This window comes from Acyrthosiphon pisum, chromosome X, assembly GCF_005508785.2.
Source record: "Acyrthosiphon pisum isolate AL4f chromosome X, pea_aphid_22Mar2018_4r6ur, whole genome shotgun sequence".
In the NCBI taxonomy this organism is placed as follows: Eukaryota; Metazoa; Arthropoda; class Insecta; order Hemiptera; family Aphididae; genus Acyrthosiphon; species Acyrthosiphon pisum.
The window spans coordinates 62,209,063-62,227,419 of record NC_042493.1 but is presented as its reverse complement, the minus strand read 5'-3'; the positions used below and the strand labels follow the sequence as shown (position 1 = coordinate 62,227,419).

Here is an 18,357-nt window from a genome sequence, read left to right as displayed (position 1 = left end):
TAATATTATACTTGGTAGGTACCTATAAGACTATAAATTGTCTATAACAATTTACAATAATATTATACATACAACATACTGTCCATAACAGAAAGACAATGATATTGCCCAAACGTGACGTCACTCAGATGTCGGCGTCGATGTAATATTATTATTTTGCCGCGTCTATTATTAGTTTATATTGTCGGAGAAACATTTTTCGGGGTATTCCGTGAGGTTCCAAGCCCGTGAGGTTTGTTTACGATACGTTTATTCAAACACTGCTTATTCGGTAATTTCCAACGTTTGGAGAGCGAGGGCCGAGGATATCCTTGATGTTTCCGTTAACCACTCTGACACTGCCGCCGCGGCTGTTTATTCCGCATTCGTCTTCATCGCTCGACATCGATCGCACTGTTTTCGTGCGTTTTTTTTTTGTCGGACCCGCGAATGCTATTGTACATAAATACATAATAATCTTATATTGTACAATATAAAGTACCTAGTGCTAACACTACGTCTTATGCTGTGACGAAACGATTCTTGATCTACTACGGCCTGACAAATTATTAGCGACACCATTTTCCCGAGTATTGACATTAAGGTATAGTATATTATTAGTATGCACGGAGTCTCGTGTATAATGTTAACAGGTTTCCTATTACAGTAGTTTCATACATCTCTATGACACTAATTTATGAATTAAATTGTATCGTACTTAAGTAATCTATGGTAATTACAAATTTTTAGTATAATACTATAATACCTACTAAAGATTATAGTAATATAAATTTATATATAATCTGTGATAATACTATAATAATATGTATATTAACGAGTAATATTGCAGCTTTCTTTATAAAATCATTTTGGTTATTTTATATTTTGATGAAATTAGATATTTCAACAAAGAATAATTCTAATATCCTGATTTAGTAAAGTACAATAGGTACTCCGAATTGCATAATAATTTATAAATGAACAACAACTAGGTATTTATATTATTTAATATTATAATATAAATATATAAATATTATATTTATTTATAATATCTTATTAGTTATTAGTTATCAATTAGAAAAATAAATTAGTAATAGGCAATAGCAGTATGAATGTATAATATATCTTTAAAAATATTATAGACTGTCCGCTCAGAATAATTTTCCGTATGCAATGATTTATGATTAAATTCATATTTAACACATCTATTACGGACTATACAGTGGTCTACTCAGTGACAAGGTACAGTCAACCATGTTTTCACACCTACTATACAACAAAGTGAATTCCCGGGTATATTTTTTAATTTATTCAATTAAAAGTGGGTAAGTTAACATAATATATAGAATGATAAAACATTATAATACCTATTAATTATAGAGTACCTGAGTAGGTATAATATAGACTATATTCAATTATTTTATGTGTTATTAAAAAAAATATATATAATTTAATATAAATATTATGCCGGGTTGCATGAACAATAATTAAACATTTATTGAATCAATAGTGAGCTAATAGTCCCTTAAATATGATTTAGTGGCCCACAAATTAATTAATTGTTCATGCAACCCAACAATAATATATTAATCTATTAATCTACAGTGGCGCCGAACTATATTTTAAAAGGGGGGGCAAGTAAAAAGTTATACGGACCACCACCTCCGTTTACGCTTACTGCTGCATATGTATACATTAATAGCTTATTACAAACATAATTCATAAGTAGTTTACTGGGGTACCCACGGACCCCCACGACCCCACCCACTGAAAAAAAGGGGGGCGGTCGCCCCTCTTGGGTTATAGGTTCGGCGCCACTGTTAATCTATACATAAGACATTATTATATTAATATATTTATAAGTCTACAAACATATTGTGTCAATTTTGACTTGAACATTAAGATAAACTATTGGTATGTACTGTATATATTATATATATGTATACAAAAAAAAAATTTAAGCATTACACATTTACTCATTTAGATTTGTTATTTGACCTTTTTAAATTACAATGCAAAATATCAGTAAATAGCTTGTTAATTGTTCATTACTGTTGTACTCAATACCCAATGTTCGATATCTACCTCATATCAATGCCAATTTTAATATTTTAATTTGAGAGTCAGCAACCTTTTTGATATCAAAGGCCAAAAAATAAATATAAAATTTTTCATGGGTCATAATTTGAAATACTCCTATTTTATTTTAAACAAAAATGTATTGGTAGTCATATACAATTTAGCTTTCAAGATCATAACTGTTAATTTTATTAATTTAACAAGGTACCTATCTTCTACAAACAATGTTTTAATCCACAGTTTCTAGTCCATACTATCTTATAGTTCATGATTTTATACAAATTATAAATTTTATTCGTGGGCTACATAAAATTACAATGACAATGAGGGTCACATACACGGGTTAACGTTTAAAAAAGACTTGAGTTTCATTACTAAGTTTAAGTTTGAACTCATCATAAATAATTATCCATTTCATAAAATTGTATGCAGTAAATTTTAAAACTATTAAATAATAATTGTTAACTTCGAGGTTTAACATGATAAGTTATTAAATATAAAAATTAAATGAAAATAAATATAGATATTATATTATTATTTAAGATTTGTTTAAACAAATGAAACAACCTAATTGAAATCGGTAATAACAGTGATTAAAAGTTAAATTGTAGAGAAAAATTGATTTTTTGGTAGGTACCAAATACCTGTAATCAAATATTATAATAAAAAAACTTTTTGTTATAGTTGCTTTATATTGTATTGAAAAAAAAATGTTCTAAAAAATATCTTTAAGTTTTAAGTATTTATTCAACAAAACTATATTATTTATTAGGTATTATAAAAACTAAATTAAATAGGATATAGAAACCAGATTACAATAATATCTAATATACTAATATATTACCTACCTATATAAATAAATAAAAATATAATTTGAACAATAGGAAAATAAGTCTATTAGCCAATATAGAGGTAACCGATTCAATATGCTACCCCTATTTATTTTTGAGTGTGCGCCACTGGAGTAGGTCATTGAAATGGATGTGTTCAATCTCAATTCAATAATAAATCATTGCATATAAAAAAGGATTTTATGTGGAAACGGTCTGGCATCCAATATTATTAAGTATATTTTGTCATATATTAATTATATTGCTATTATACTAATTTATTTTACTATTAGTAACATACTATCATAACAGGTTAATATAAATAAACAAAAGATACATTTTACTGACCCCACCTTATTTTGGAATTTAGAATTTCTATAGCCTTTAGGTACATATTTTGTTTGTTAATAGTTTGAATTTGTTCGACGTCCTGTTAGAACTTAAATTCTAAAAATGCTGAAACTATCAAGCTAACTCATACCAATATCAATCTAAAATACTCTAAATGATGGCATGAAAAAAATTACTGTTACAATTTTTTACCTATGGTATGTTTGCGCTGCAGGAGAATTAATGTTTCGACTACCTTCAGATAACAAAAATTGAATAAATCTTGTAAGAATGTCAAACAAATTCAAATAAAATATGTACTTGATCAGAAATCCCAAAATCTGAAGGCAGAGGGGAGATTAGACATCTGTAATTGGCCTGAGCTTAAGAAATTCAATTCTGAGCTAACGCTTACAATCTATCTTTCTAAAAATATCTCATACTCTCATAATACATATTTTTGATATTATTATTATTAATACTATATATCGTGTATATTGTCTATATTACTATAAGTAATATGGTATATAACATTATTTATATTATATTACTAAATATTACAATAATTCATATTATATCATAATATATAATTATTATTATTAACAATGAAGTTATTACTGACATACTGTGTATGATATGAAAAATATGCATGGAATAATTAATATCTTAAAATTAGTATAAATATTTTGAATATATATGATAGTGTATAGAAAATCCAAAAATAAATTATAAAATTACCAAGATATATTGGTATACGTAAAGAAACTACAAACCATAGTAGCATAAATATTTTTAGATAACCAAAAGCTTAACGAAGTCAGTGAATTCCTATATCTAAGTAGCATGATTACGGCAGATGGTAAGGATACTCTAGAAATTAAAAGACGAAGGGCTGGCAAAAGCCTGCATTCAGTACAAAATTCTAACTATTCACATCCAAGAAATTAAATATTAACATTAAAAGAAAAGACTCGTCAAAACATAATATAATATCATGAGCAGGCTCGTTCACAAAAAAAAAATCGAGGGGGGGGTCATAGTCTATATATATAAATAAATTTTCAGGGAGGGTTTGAACCCCACTCCCCCCCCTGTATACGCACCTGATCATGAGTATAAAGTTTTAAGGTTGGGAAACATGGATTATAAAATGGAACTGAAAGAAAGGCATTAGAAGCACTGGATATGTGGTGCTGGAGACACGTGCGAAGAATTAGCTGGATAGTGCAAAAAAATAACCAAGATGTACTCGGAATAGTCAGAGAGGAACGATCATTAATGGATATCATTAAAGTGAGAATATCAAAAATGGTTGAATATTCACTTAGACACCAATAAGAACTATACAGTACAATAAATAATAATAGATGGCATTATTGAAGGAAAAAGACTTCCTGGACCACACAGTAACACATTTATTGAGCAAATTAAGAAAAGTCTGGGAGCTGGGAGCTATAGAGCACTCAAACGAATGGTAAATGACCTCGAAGAATGAATAATTGAGTAGGGAAACTTGGTTTGCAGGAATGGGTTGTACAAAAAAAATATACGTATAAAGTAATACTTTTCTATAATACAATTTTTTTTATGTTACACGAGACTTTGTAATATGGAAGTTTCACTGTATTATGTAGTTGGCACAAATTGTTGGTTGAAAACGATACTGGTTCTCATTAACCAAACCACATAGTAATACTGTGACTGTCACCAAAGCTAAGAAGTCAATTACTCATTGAATGAACCAGTAGGCTAACCAGCTACTTGAGGGTGAAATAAATAATGTGTTTGATAAATACTTGTCCCTGCATGTTTTGATTCCGGTATTACTAGTGGATAAACATAGCTAATTTTATGATCAGAATAATCCATTTTACTCTGTTATTTTTAATATAAAAGTATCAATATTTTAAAAAAATATCAATTAAATTTCACATAAATTGACTATGCATATGGGGGCATCAGTGCCTTTAAATAAAATAAAACAAAGTATATTAATAAGCAGGTAAACCTATTTTTATTCTGTAGATTATGTCTTCTGAAAACAAATTTTTTTTTAATTTGTTGTGATAAGGTAATTATATTTTGGGTAGATAGGTAATGGTGGTGATATGCATAATTGGTAGTGTGGTACATAATAGTGGTACTATTTATTTGAAAGTAAAAATTGTACTCGAATAAATAATATGATGTAGTGTGTGCTCTTTAATTCTAAAACTTATATGTTGGCATGAAAAAATAATAAAATATAATGTTTAATATAGAATATTTTTTTTTATTTCTAGCTTCTTATGTTTGTATATTTTGTTTATTTCATAATGGTTTATTAGTACCTTAAGATTTACTATTTATATTAAACTAGGGCTTAGGAACTGAATACAATTTGTGTTTTTGGTTTATAGTATTTAATTAGTATTTTTCCAAGATCTGATCTTGACAAAATCTTAGATAAAAAAAATATACTACCAAAATTAATTTTCAGTACCTTTTACCTATTATTGAATATGTTTATTGTTTTTTTAAACACCAATTGGATAGGTATTCAATAATAATTTTTTTCCAGTTATATAGAGTATCTATTGGGTTAAGTGACAATTTTGGATGTTTTTGTGGTATTGGTTAGTTTGGGTTGAAAGCCTTTACTTTAACAAAGGTGTTTAAAAATACCTTAAATGGATTTATCCAAATTATTCTATTACTTTATCTTTTTGAATTTGTTTAAATTTGTGGCTTGTGCAACACTAAGTTTTATTTTATTAGTTAAATTAATTATTATTTTATACTTTGTATAGGTTATTAATACCAACGTTGCAATAATGAGTGGAAAAAGCATGCCGTTAAATGGAGTTACTACCTCAAATAGTCAAATAAACAAAAAACAAAAAAAAAAACAAAAAAAGAATTTAAAGAACAAATTATCAGATGTTAAAAAAAATAAACTTGTTGAAGAGTTATTGAAAGATTGGGAAAATGATGGTCGTGTTTACAGTGAAGATTTAGATCTTGATATAATTGGAATTTTACCAATCACAAATGAAGTTGTACCGAAGAACAAATTATCAGACGTTAAAAAAGATAAACTTGTTGAAGAGTTATTGAAAGATTGGGAAAATGATGATTAAAATATAAGTGAAATTTCATTTATTAATTGTTCTGTACAATTAACATAAATAATAATGTATTGTTAATGCCTAATGGTAAATCCTCTTTATATTAGGTTCAATAACTTAAAAAAAATAAACATAATTTACAAAATATTTATTATTGCTGTTTGGTAGTACCTATATAACCTATATATGCTTAAAGTGAGTTGAAGTTCTGTCCGTTTGTATTGTGTATTTGTGTCAAATATAACTTTTGCAGTTGGTCTCAATGTCCTTAAAAACATTGTATTATTATTATTATTATTAGTATTATACACTAGGCGGCAATTTTACATAAAATTAATAACAGGTATGGTGAATGGAATTTTTACTTACTAAGCGTGTATGTAAGTAGTTAGGTACAAATTAAAGCTAGTCTGTTAGTACCTATACATAAGTAGTTATTTTACATAAAAAACAGGGTGCAAAAATTACATGATACTAACAAATATAATATACCTATGTAAACTGTAAAGTAGCTAGGCGCCTAGGCCCAAGGATTAATAATTATTATTCACCAGCTCTGAGCATGGTTATTCTTATGCCCATAATATAAGCTCTTGTGTTTTACCGTTTTGGAATATGAAAATTAAGATTGATTTCTGGGAGAATGCGTAGGGACTCTACAATGTATAGCAGCAAGGATATAAGGAACTCAGGATTATCCAACGAACTATTTAAAACCTAGTGCAGGAAATCTAAATCTGCGTTATCGGAAAAATTCGTCAAAATCATGAAAATGTTCAAACTATTTAAAGTTGGAAATTTGATAAAAGATAGGTTATACTTTTATTATTTATAAACCAACTATTCAAAGATTTTAATTCAATAATGTCAGTAATTTCAATATGTATACCTACAGGTATGATTATTATAATTTATTTATAATTAATATATACCTATATTAATTATACCTACAATTATATAATATATATATTATTATGATTAAAGTAGTCCTACTATAGTGTTAACTATAAACAGTGTTATCTAACAGTATCTCACTAGGCGTTCGCAATTTAAGGAGTGAATTATTTATTTTTCAGAACCTCCAATCATAATTGTATGTAGTAGTCTGTAGGTACAACTGCACAAGGTGTCAAGGTATAATAATATAATATATTATTGGAAGAATATATTTGGTTATACCAATATTTCTATGATTGCAAACCAACTCTGTTGATTGAGATAAGAACATTTATTTCTTATTACGCTACTTACCTACATATTATTATAAACGTATGAAACATTTTATGAAAATTTACTCGACGTGGTTTGATGTTTGAAAGTATTTTAATTGGAACTTTGTCGTTTAATTATCTACGAATAACGTATCTTGACGATAACATCAGTCTAGCTATACATTTTACAGAAATTGTAAACGTACTACAATTAACTACCTAATACTACAGACTGTGGTCTATGCCTCTATTAAAATACACCTGTTTCATTGCTTTCTATTATTCTGTGCCATTATTTTAAGAATATTATTGATATTAATATTATAGTAATTTAGTTACATACATACGTCGTGATTAAACTCCTCATATCTTATTCATTTTTATGAAAGATGAAATAGATACATTTTCGTGAAGTAGGTACCTAAAAGTTAAGCTCTTAATAATAATTATTTTTCTTAAATATTTTTAAGTTGTAAAAATATTTATTCAGGTAAAATTTATAATTTGTATTTTGTATGTATTTTATTTTTATATCTTATAGGAGACATAAAATCCGTTGATCATGAGTGGCAGCAATCACACAAAACTGTAGTGATCATTTATTGGAACAAAGAAATACGACGCATATTTTATGTTTAATTAATTATAAATGTTTTTCATATAGTTTATACATTTTTTGGCATATAATTAAATTGAAAATGAGTTTTTTGTAAAAATGTCATCAGGTTTATTCGTTATTATAAATTGTAGGTAGGTACTTTAGTCTATGGAAGTAGCTAAATGATGAAATTCACTACTGCAGCAGTACCGATATGCTAATATGTTACAACTTTTACTATTATCAATTATAAAAAAATAATTTAATTTATATTATATACTTAGTATATATAGTAATTGTTAATTATATATATATTATTAAAAAAATGTAACATTGATTAGAACGAAAGCTATTATACATTATTACTTAATTACATATTTGTCAGCTATTTCTGTTACAAACTTACACCTGTACGGCTGTACTTATAATATAAATGTTTATATTAAATATATTGATCTGTTTTTAATTGATAAGTACCTATAACATAAAATAGTAATAATATAAAAATAATATAAAAAATATTAGGTATATGTACTCGAACGTTAAATTAAACGATAAATTAAAAATTTTTATGTGAACAATTTATTTACGTGACTACCTATATGGCAACGTCGCGTTTATTAAATATAGGTAGATACTCGTATATTTTGACGTGTACCCATATCTATAAAATACAATAAATACAATACCGAAGCTTTAACTGTAATAAAGAAAAAAAAGTATTTTAAGACTTACACTTTCATAGACCATTGTTACAAATTATTAAAAAGCATTATACAATATAATACATGGTACTATATTATATACATAGTATAATTTGTATTGTGTATTTGTGTTTACTATACATCTTATCAAAACTACAGTATTGTAGACAAGTTACTTATGAGCTGAAGATAATAATTAATACTATGAAGTATATATCGCTATTAGTTATTACTTATATTACAATGAGAAGTAAACCATATTCTTAAGTGGATATTGGAAGCTGTGATATTCTGTTTTGCCTAATACACGCACAACATAGGGATTTAGATGTGTTTTTATTCCAACATCCAACGTACCAATTGATCTGGTATAGTGATAAGGAATAATTCTGAAAATAGATTTGAAATTTTCGTAACGACTAATTTAAATCATCTTTCCCACATTTTATTTGTTTTATTCAAAAATTTAAATATTATAACAATATTGATATATATATATATATATTGGAGTGGAGATTTATAAAACTATAAAATCCAAATTGCTGGAAAGCCAATTTTCAGTAGAATTTACGTTAAAATTAAAATCCGTTTTCAGAATTATATCGTTTTATTATATCAATCGTCACGTTAAAATGAAAACACGTCTATAAATTCCTGTTTCACGCGTGTTATAGATAAAAATTAAAAACCTAACCGATTTCCTATCCTATCCCCTTTATATTATGTATTAATTTAAAAACTTATAAATAAAATCATAATGTGTTATTTCACGTAATCGTGTTCTAAAAACAAGAACAAAAAAGTTTTAATTTAAAGTTTTACATATATTTAAAAATTGTATTATATTATCACTCTGATTATTGTAAAATGTCTACAGAGAGATATTTCTATTAATCTGCAGTCTACAGGTCGCAAAAAGTGCTAAGAGTTAAGTTATTATTATTACAATCGATATATATCTATATACAGAATGAGGAACTTCCTCGTAATATAATTTACTTGATTTTATATCACTACCTATATTAGTATGAACATTATACATTTATTAAACTGAAAAGTGAAAGTAATACTGCATAATTCATAGATATCGTATTATATTCATACTACCTATAAATTATTATATTAATATATCATAATTCTTATATATATATATTTCTTTTTATCATTGTAATCACTAATCACCATAACACTTGCAATGGTTGTCCATATATTATTTTACATTAAACTCTAATGTCCATTATATTATAGTATATTAGTATATACAACCATAAAATTAGTATATCAGCTGAATAGTGAATACAAACAATCAATTATTGTTCGTTTTAATATTATAATATTATGATAGTTAGAGTTTAAACAATCGGAGAACAATTTTCCACTAGAAATATATTTTATATTTAAGAATCGCACATTAAGATGATAATATGCAGTATAAATTAATTTGAACTTTAATATTTTTAATAGGTAGGTATCTAAGATTAATAAATAATGTCATAAAGATAAATGCTAGTTCATTAATCATTAGTAACGTATATTATATTATGAGAATGGTTGGATTGATTTTATTGAAACGAAGTTTTTTATGGCACGATGCGAGGCTAGCGGGGAAAAAACGCTCTTGATGAAACACTATAATTTATAATGATATATTAAACAGTTATTTTAGCCAAAACATCCAATTTTTATTTCATCATACTGATCGATCCAGTTATGCGATAATACTTTTTAAAACAGATTTGAATTCGTTATTATGTCTATTTAAGATTAGTCAATCCACTTATCCCAATTTCACCTCCCCAACCTCTAAACATTTATCATGAATATTTTGAAATTTCGGAATTTTTAAACGTTGATTATTCGGGAATTATTCGTAAATTATTCGTATCGGAATTTAAAGCAGAAATCTTAAAATGTGGACTGACCGATCTCAAATGAACATTCTAACGAATTCAGATCAGTTTTTCTGAAATATTATCGCATTATTAGATTAATTGGTAGAATGGAACACAAAAAAACGGGAGCGGTAAGTTTTAGTGACAGTCCGCAATATATTGATTATAATTTATAATTTATGAATATCTTGCGTATATTGATAATATAATAAAATTATTAATAATATATTACTACACTACGTAGGTATATTATGCATGTATAAATTATTATAATTAATAAAATATATAAGTAATAAGTATATATAAGTATTGAATTGTACGTAATATATTTTTATCACGCCTGCACAGAAAATTTGGTTTTCGACCGCGGTTGAAGCGTTAGAAAGCAATTTTTTTCCGTCCAGCGGGCAGTAAAGTAGGAATCCCTATAGTGCCGGATGGTAAAGTGGAAATTCCCTAAAGTGCTGGGCACGCATATCACTTGTATACCCTGAACAACCAGACACTGAAATCTATACCACGGTCCTTACAAAACATAAGCATTTGATTTCATCGTATATACGTATTATAATCTCCTTGCATGACGCGTAAACATTTTGACCAGGTAATAGAAAACAGGTATAACGCGAGGATTTGAAACATCGTAATAAGATCTGAACATTATGCATTTATAATTATTATAATTTATAAATTATAACAATTTTGTGACTTTAACATCAATTTTAATGATAAGAAATCGGAAACTTTTAAAACTTTCCTTGTGGACACATTCAATTTACATATGATAAACAATCCAGCAGAATCTACAACGAGAGATGACACCACGAGTCACGACACTATCGATGCAGTATTTTCAAGGTATTTGGAAAAAATTACATCACAAACATAATATAACTATTAGATTTCGGTTATCACAGGCTTGTAATTTCGATTATTGAATATGATCAATATATATACCTATATTATTATAATAGTAATTCAATAGTAATAATAATAATTTTCATTTTCATTTATTTTTCACATTTATTTATTGATACCTATTTACTTTTATTTTGAATGGTTCCACTAAAATGTATTTATAATCTGTAATATTTATACTTATACGAAAATAAACTTCGTTTCTACCGGATGTCCCATGACAGTACTCATTTTTTTTTAAACTAATTATCGATACTTAATTTAAAATACCTATATAATATTATGTCCTATAAATTAAATTCTTTAAACTGTATCTAAACGTGTTACTATAAATAAATTTATAGATACTAAATTACTATTTTAAACTAAATTATGTTGTAATTATGAATCCTTATCTAGTGATTTAGTTTCTGCGTAATTAATAATAATTAAATACTGTATCGATACTTATTAAATTATCTAGTCCACTATAGTCTCTAATGAACAGAACAATACATTTAATACGTTATACCTAATACATACATGTAGTATAATAGGTATGCATTATACGGTGTACCTATATTGTACTTAGGTACGTGTATAAAATATAGCGTTAATGTCTTTTGAAAATTTCAATTTCTCTCTATAACGTTTGTATATAAACATTTACAACATAAAATAACGATTTCTATTAGCGATATTGCTTTCAAATAAAAATACAATTTTCTTTTTCATTAACTGCGAGCTACGGTGACTTTAAAAATATATTTCATCGCCATCATTTATTGCGTATGTTAAAATATAGTATCTTAAGTACTCTATTTAACATTTTCAACTATTATTGGCACTTACTCTTTTGTATAATAAACTGTAAATCCTAATCCTGTATAGTATTTATTACTTTCAATTTATTTTATAATCATATTAGTTATACGTTTCAAAAGTCAAAACGTTTGATTTTATATATATCATCTTTGTGTCTGTTATATTTATAAATCGATTTTTTTTCTGTTAGGATGTTTAGGATGTTAGGTAGCCACAGTTTTAACAACAATTTTTTTGCACCACTGGGAAAACAATTTATGTAACCCGAAAATTATTTTAGTTATTACACTTTTTCTAATACAATATAATTATATAGCTTAATAAGGGTGGTATAAATCATTCAAAATTTCCCAAATGCTTTCAACTTGTGATATTTTATTCTCACAATCAATGAGGTTTAGTTAAAACAGTTTATAAAGACGAGGGTGGAGTTATCCCTCCTTCCGCACAAGACTTCTAGGTACCAAAAGACTAGTAACCTCATATTTTTATTTGGTAACTATTTATAACCAAATTTTTAATACTCTTAACCTTATATTTTTTTAGAAATAAATGATTTCCTCTTGTACGGCTTTCGGCTGGCATCAAATTTTCCCCCGAAACTATTTGAAATTTATCATACTCAATTCATAACTATTTGTAACAATAGCTTTTTGAAATTAGTAATTTTACAATGAGTATTGTTGTTTCAACTATTTACAAGTTACAAACTGTTTGAACGATTGCATTAAGTTGTAGTGATTTCAATCACTGTTACCACTTAGTTTTTGTATACCGGATTTTTATTTATTTGTAGTTGCCCTAATTAAAAAAGTATCTTCATTTTAAACTTGGATATCCGTCAAAGCAAATAGGGTAGGACGGGTAGGTTACTGCAAATACATACTAACCGAGTACAAAAAAATTAATTTGGTCAGGGGTGAAAATTATAATTTAGGTACCTACAGGTATACCAGCCACCAGGCTATATAATATAATATATTATATTATATTTTAATTAATTTGAATTCAATGATATAAGCATAAGTAAATCTCAGAGATGATCAGTTGTTATCCTATATTACTATGTGACAGTGTTTTATCATATACCAATTATTATATTGATGTTATATTATTTACTAGTTTATTTTACGATAAATAAAGACGTGGGAGCAGCAACCAGATATCTCCATATTAAGAAAATTTTCAGGGCAGCCATTTCAAAATTCGTTATCCCATTTATTCCCACAGAAAAAAATTTACGGAATGTATGATAACTCGGCAGAAAATAATCGGATTTGTATTGTTTTTGTATCAATACAAATATCGTAAATGTTACTTTCCTCAAAATTATTTTTGAAATATTATACTAAAGTAGCTATTCATTTTAATACTTTTAAAATTTTTTTGAATATTACAAATTATAATTCAGACCCATTTTTTCATAAACAATAATTGTGTTTTTATAATGTGTGTATTTTTAAAATAGATAGGTACCTAACCTAACCTATAGGTAGTAGGTATTATAAATAAATTCGATTCAATTCAATCTACCTATTATAATTACATAATAAGCAAAACTATTCATTATTCCTATGTATATTGTATAATATATTATGTCTGTATAAGAATGGATTATAAACATTAATCATACTATAGGCATTGGACCATAGTTAGGATAAATATTACATATTAAATTATTTTTAAAGTTTTCCCCTGATAAAAAAATTAATTTAGAACTAACTTTTTCAGTATAAATAGTAATGCAGATTCAATCCGTTTTAAAGACGAAATATTGGTCTTTATTCAGGAATACGTTTGAACAACAAATAAATTATTTAGTGAATTAACTAATTTTTAGATTTCAAATTTAGATGGTATGTTTTATTATGTCTTATATAGTTTTTAAAATCGATATAACAAATAAATAGTACACATGACAGATTGTATCTGAAATAATAAATCGTCTTAAGTAAGAATCATTTTGATAACCATTTATGGAGTTGGAAATTACTTTGAAACGTCCATTCGCATGTCGCTAATCGGAAGTATCATTATCATATGATACAGCATTGCAATGTAAATGGTACATAAAGGTTGATTTCTGAATTTCTGATGTACTATGATTCGGTTATTGTTGGAATTTGTATGATGATTGATAAAACATTCAGCATAAATCAAATGTAGAATGTGCTTAATTTTTTACTCTAAATCAAAACAAGCGTCGTAGCTGTCTGCTTGAAAGATTAATGTTCCAGTGTCGGGTAAAAATGGAATAGTATATATTATTATTAAACGTACATAAAAACTTGTGTGTGTATTTTACTGTTCAATTCTTACATATGCTTTTAAGATTTTTTATTTCTTAAGCTATGTATATTTTTTTTTTTACAATGAAAGTAAATACAACTTGTATTACAGTACAATATTATAAGCTAAATAAATAAATATGTATAGGTGCCTACTCGATTTTGTCTCAATATAAATATAATTTAAAAGTATATATTTATATTGTGTATTAATTTTAAATGTGAATTTCAATTAAAATGTTTATGTCTTTTACGATTTGCAATGATAAATAATAAAAATACCTATTGGATATTTTAAATGCAGAATCAACAAAAACGAATATGTTCATATCAGGCTATTGAAAAATATTGTACAAAATAATGTACAGATAAAAGTTAAAACTATAAGCTAAAAATTGTATCTAAAGAAATATTGTTGCCAAACTTATAAATTATTGTGGTCTAGGTTAATTCTTAAATTTTTTTCGTGAAATATTAACAATTTTGAAATATTTATTTATTGCAGTAATCATTCCAAACAGTTATATTTTATTTTGATCGTCGTTTTCGTGATTTATATTTTTTTTGTTATCTGTGATTGAATCTGTTGGAGTCCCGCTGTTTTTCTGCAGTCTGTACTTGGTCCAAATGATACACTGATTACAACGGACAATGGTACTGAAGATTCACAGTTATTATATGCTATGTATATTTCAAATATAAATCAATAGTAAGACTGAGATAATAACATGAATAAAGTTTTGATGTAGAGGGGATGTGGAGATTATCCTGCATATAGGTTGAACAATTTATACATTGCAAATTGAATCAAATTTATGTACATACGTATTATTTTATATTCGCCACGATCGTCAATAATATTGAGTCATTTTTTTTAGTCAAATGTTTTATGTAGATAATGAATAATAGTAGGTAGTATGATACATTTAAACCGTACAAAATATCATTATTGATTTTCATATATGAATGACCAATGTAGATAGGTACATTGTACACATTGTTTACTTGTATAATACTATAATAGCTGCATTGATGGTACTATTATTCAAAAATTAACCAATTATATAACTATATAACGTCTATTGAAATTTTCCAAATTTTATTAGGTATTATTATTTTCTATTGATTTTACCTTTTAATCGCATGACATGCCATTATGAACTCTTTAAATTCATTTAAACAGAACAATTATTTTTGTTCATTACTTAATTGTAGTTTTAATTCTTCAACGACTTTAAGTAGATAGAAATTATACATACTACCTACATATTTATAGTATGTAGCCATGTAGGTAGATATACATTCATTTTTATCCTCATAATAAATTGTATTTATTAATAACAAGAAACCAAATTAATAATCATTATTCGAAGTCATTTTGTATGATACTTATTTCATGGTAAATCCAGAAAAGGCAAATTTTAGTTTTAATGTTGCGCTGAATAAAAAAACTGATTATATGTAGTTATATCATATATGATAACATTCTGAAACTTTTGAAATCAATTAGTGTTTATCTATCAAATATCCTACCAAAATAGCATACTTTATCTGTAGCTTTTACTATATATCATGCAAAATAAATAGCATATTAATTGTGAGACCGGTCTTTATACTTTTTAAAGTTATGAAGTCTATAAAATAAAAATGGTTAGGTAGGTACATAAAATATACCTATTTAATTATTATTTGTTATTTACATAATAATTATTATATAAATTCCGGTTTTTATGATAATTTTCAACAACTATTTAAAGATTAAGAAAACTATTATTCATACTTAACTGCAAGCCTAGGCAAGTTAATAGTAATTTTTAACTGAGTTAAGAGGACGTTATACCCGCATGTGTTGTCTCCGTCTTACAAATGTATAATATAACAAAACAATTTGAGCGGGACAACTTTTATCTTTCTGTGCTTATAATAGTGCCTCCAAAATTGCTGAACATAAAGGCTAGAAAATTATCTATGCAACAGTGTGCCTATATTTTAGTTAACATAAATATTAAATACAATTCATTTTTTTTTTGTTCTAAACATTTTGTTTTTTTGTTTTTTTTTTAGTACCAGTAACATGGTTTAAAATGATAAAAAGTAAATGTCCTATATCATCAATAATAATTGTATTATATTTATTATTTAATTATTTATAAATTAAATTAGATTTGAATAAAAGTAACTCTTTATTCATTAGGTTTATATCAATATAAATCAGGTAAGTTAAAATTAATTTAACTTTTAACTTTTTAAATGAACTAGTTAATTATTTTTGTTTTTAATTTATTAACTTATTCAGTCAAAGTTTTTCTTGTTGTAACTTAACTTTTTATAGTTAATTATATCATTGTCGTACAGTTAAGTTAATTTTATTTTCGTGTCATGCAGGACCAACTAGACAAAACTAATTCGATAACTCTTTTTCGATTTTGGTCATTTTTTTACTATTTATATATTATTATTATCCGTTAAACGTCTTGATAAATGTTTGTGTAAATCAGAATACTAGCTAGGGCCATTAATGACATATTGTAAGCATTTGTAACTTGAAAAAAATTTCTTTTAATTGAGTTTAGTTAAGTTTATTTTCTATCTCAACTTTGAACTTATCTAGTTAATTTTTTTTTTAACTTTTAACTTAACTGAAGGTAATTTAATCGAGTTAACTTAACTTGTCACATATAATTATTTTCATTAACTTGCCCATCTTTGCCTTTATATTGAGTGAATATTATTATAATATGAGGATAACATTTTTGGTTTAGTTTCTAATATATGAAAATTTAATATTATATCTATCTATATTATTTCACATTGTTAAAAAGTAATATTTACTAGGTACGATCACGATCGAAAATAGTATGAATTTATGAAATTAAATCTTCCCTGAATTGTTTATGTATGATTTAACTCTAAATTATCAAAGTTATACCAAGTTTGTCGTTTGTACTTAAGGAACCGTACTAAAATTCGATGAATAAAAAAAAAGCAGGTAAGTGGATGACGCTCTGCAGTACCTACAGTAGGTTGCAAGTGTGTCATTCTATAATGGATTGTATTAAACTTGAATTCTATAAGAAAAACGATTCTGAGCGGAGATGGTTTGTCAGTCTGGATATTTTATATTGTTATTAAGTATTATATCATACAAGTTGAATTAATATTATAATATTACTAGCTGATCCCGTGTACTTCGTTACCCGTTAAATTTACCAAATATATACGACTCAAACTTATATAGGTACACATACTTACATCTTTATATATATAGTTCTACAGTACGTGTGTTTGTAAGCGAACTCGTTTAATAAATACAGATAAATATAATATATAAATAATTACATTAATTTTTCTAGCTTTTTAAATGATAAATATATTTTTATTAAAAATAAATACAGATAAAAAAGAAATAATTTATTAATATAATAATTTTATAAGACTTCTGAGTATATGATGTTTTTTGTTTTATCTCCTGTTGAAATTAAAATCATAAGATGATTCGGGTCCCCAGTTCGAGAAAATGCCACGTATAATTGTCCATGTGAAAAGCACTCTGTACGAAGATCTACGTCAATGTACTTGAATGTTTGACCTTGCGCTTTGTTTATCGTAATGGCAAA

The 18,357-nt window shown here is 26.0% G+C and overlaps 1 protein-coding gene across 1 annotated transcript; it reads left to right on the top strand.

Moving 5' to 3' along the window:
• Positions 1-6,663, top strand: LOC100575286. Its single transcript, XM_003245163.4, has 2 exons — positions 1-583; positions 6,008-6,663. Exon 2 carries the CDS (start codon positions 6,032-6,034, stop codon positions 6,335-6,337), a length of 306 nt encoding a protein of 101 aa, XP_003245211.1. The 5' UTR covers positions 1-583; positions 6,008-6,031; the 3' UTR covers positions 6,338-6,663.
• The last annotated feature ends 11,694 nt before the right edge of the window (positions 6,664-18,357 follow it).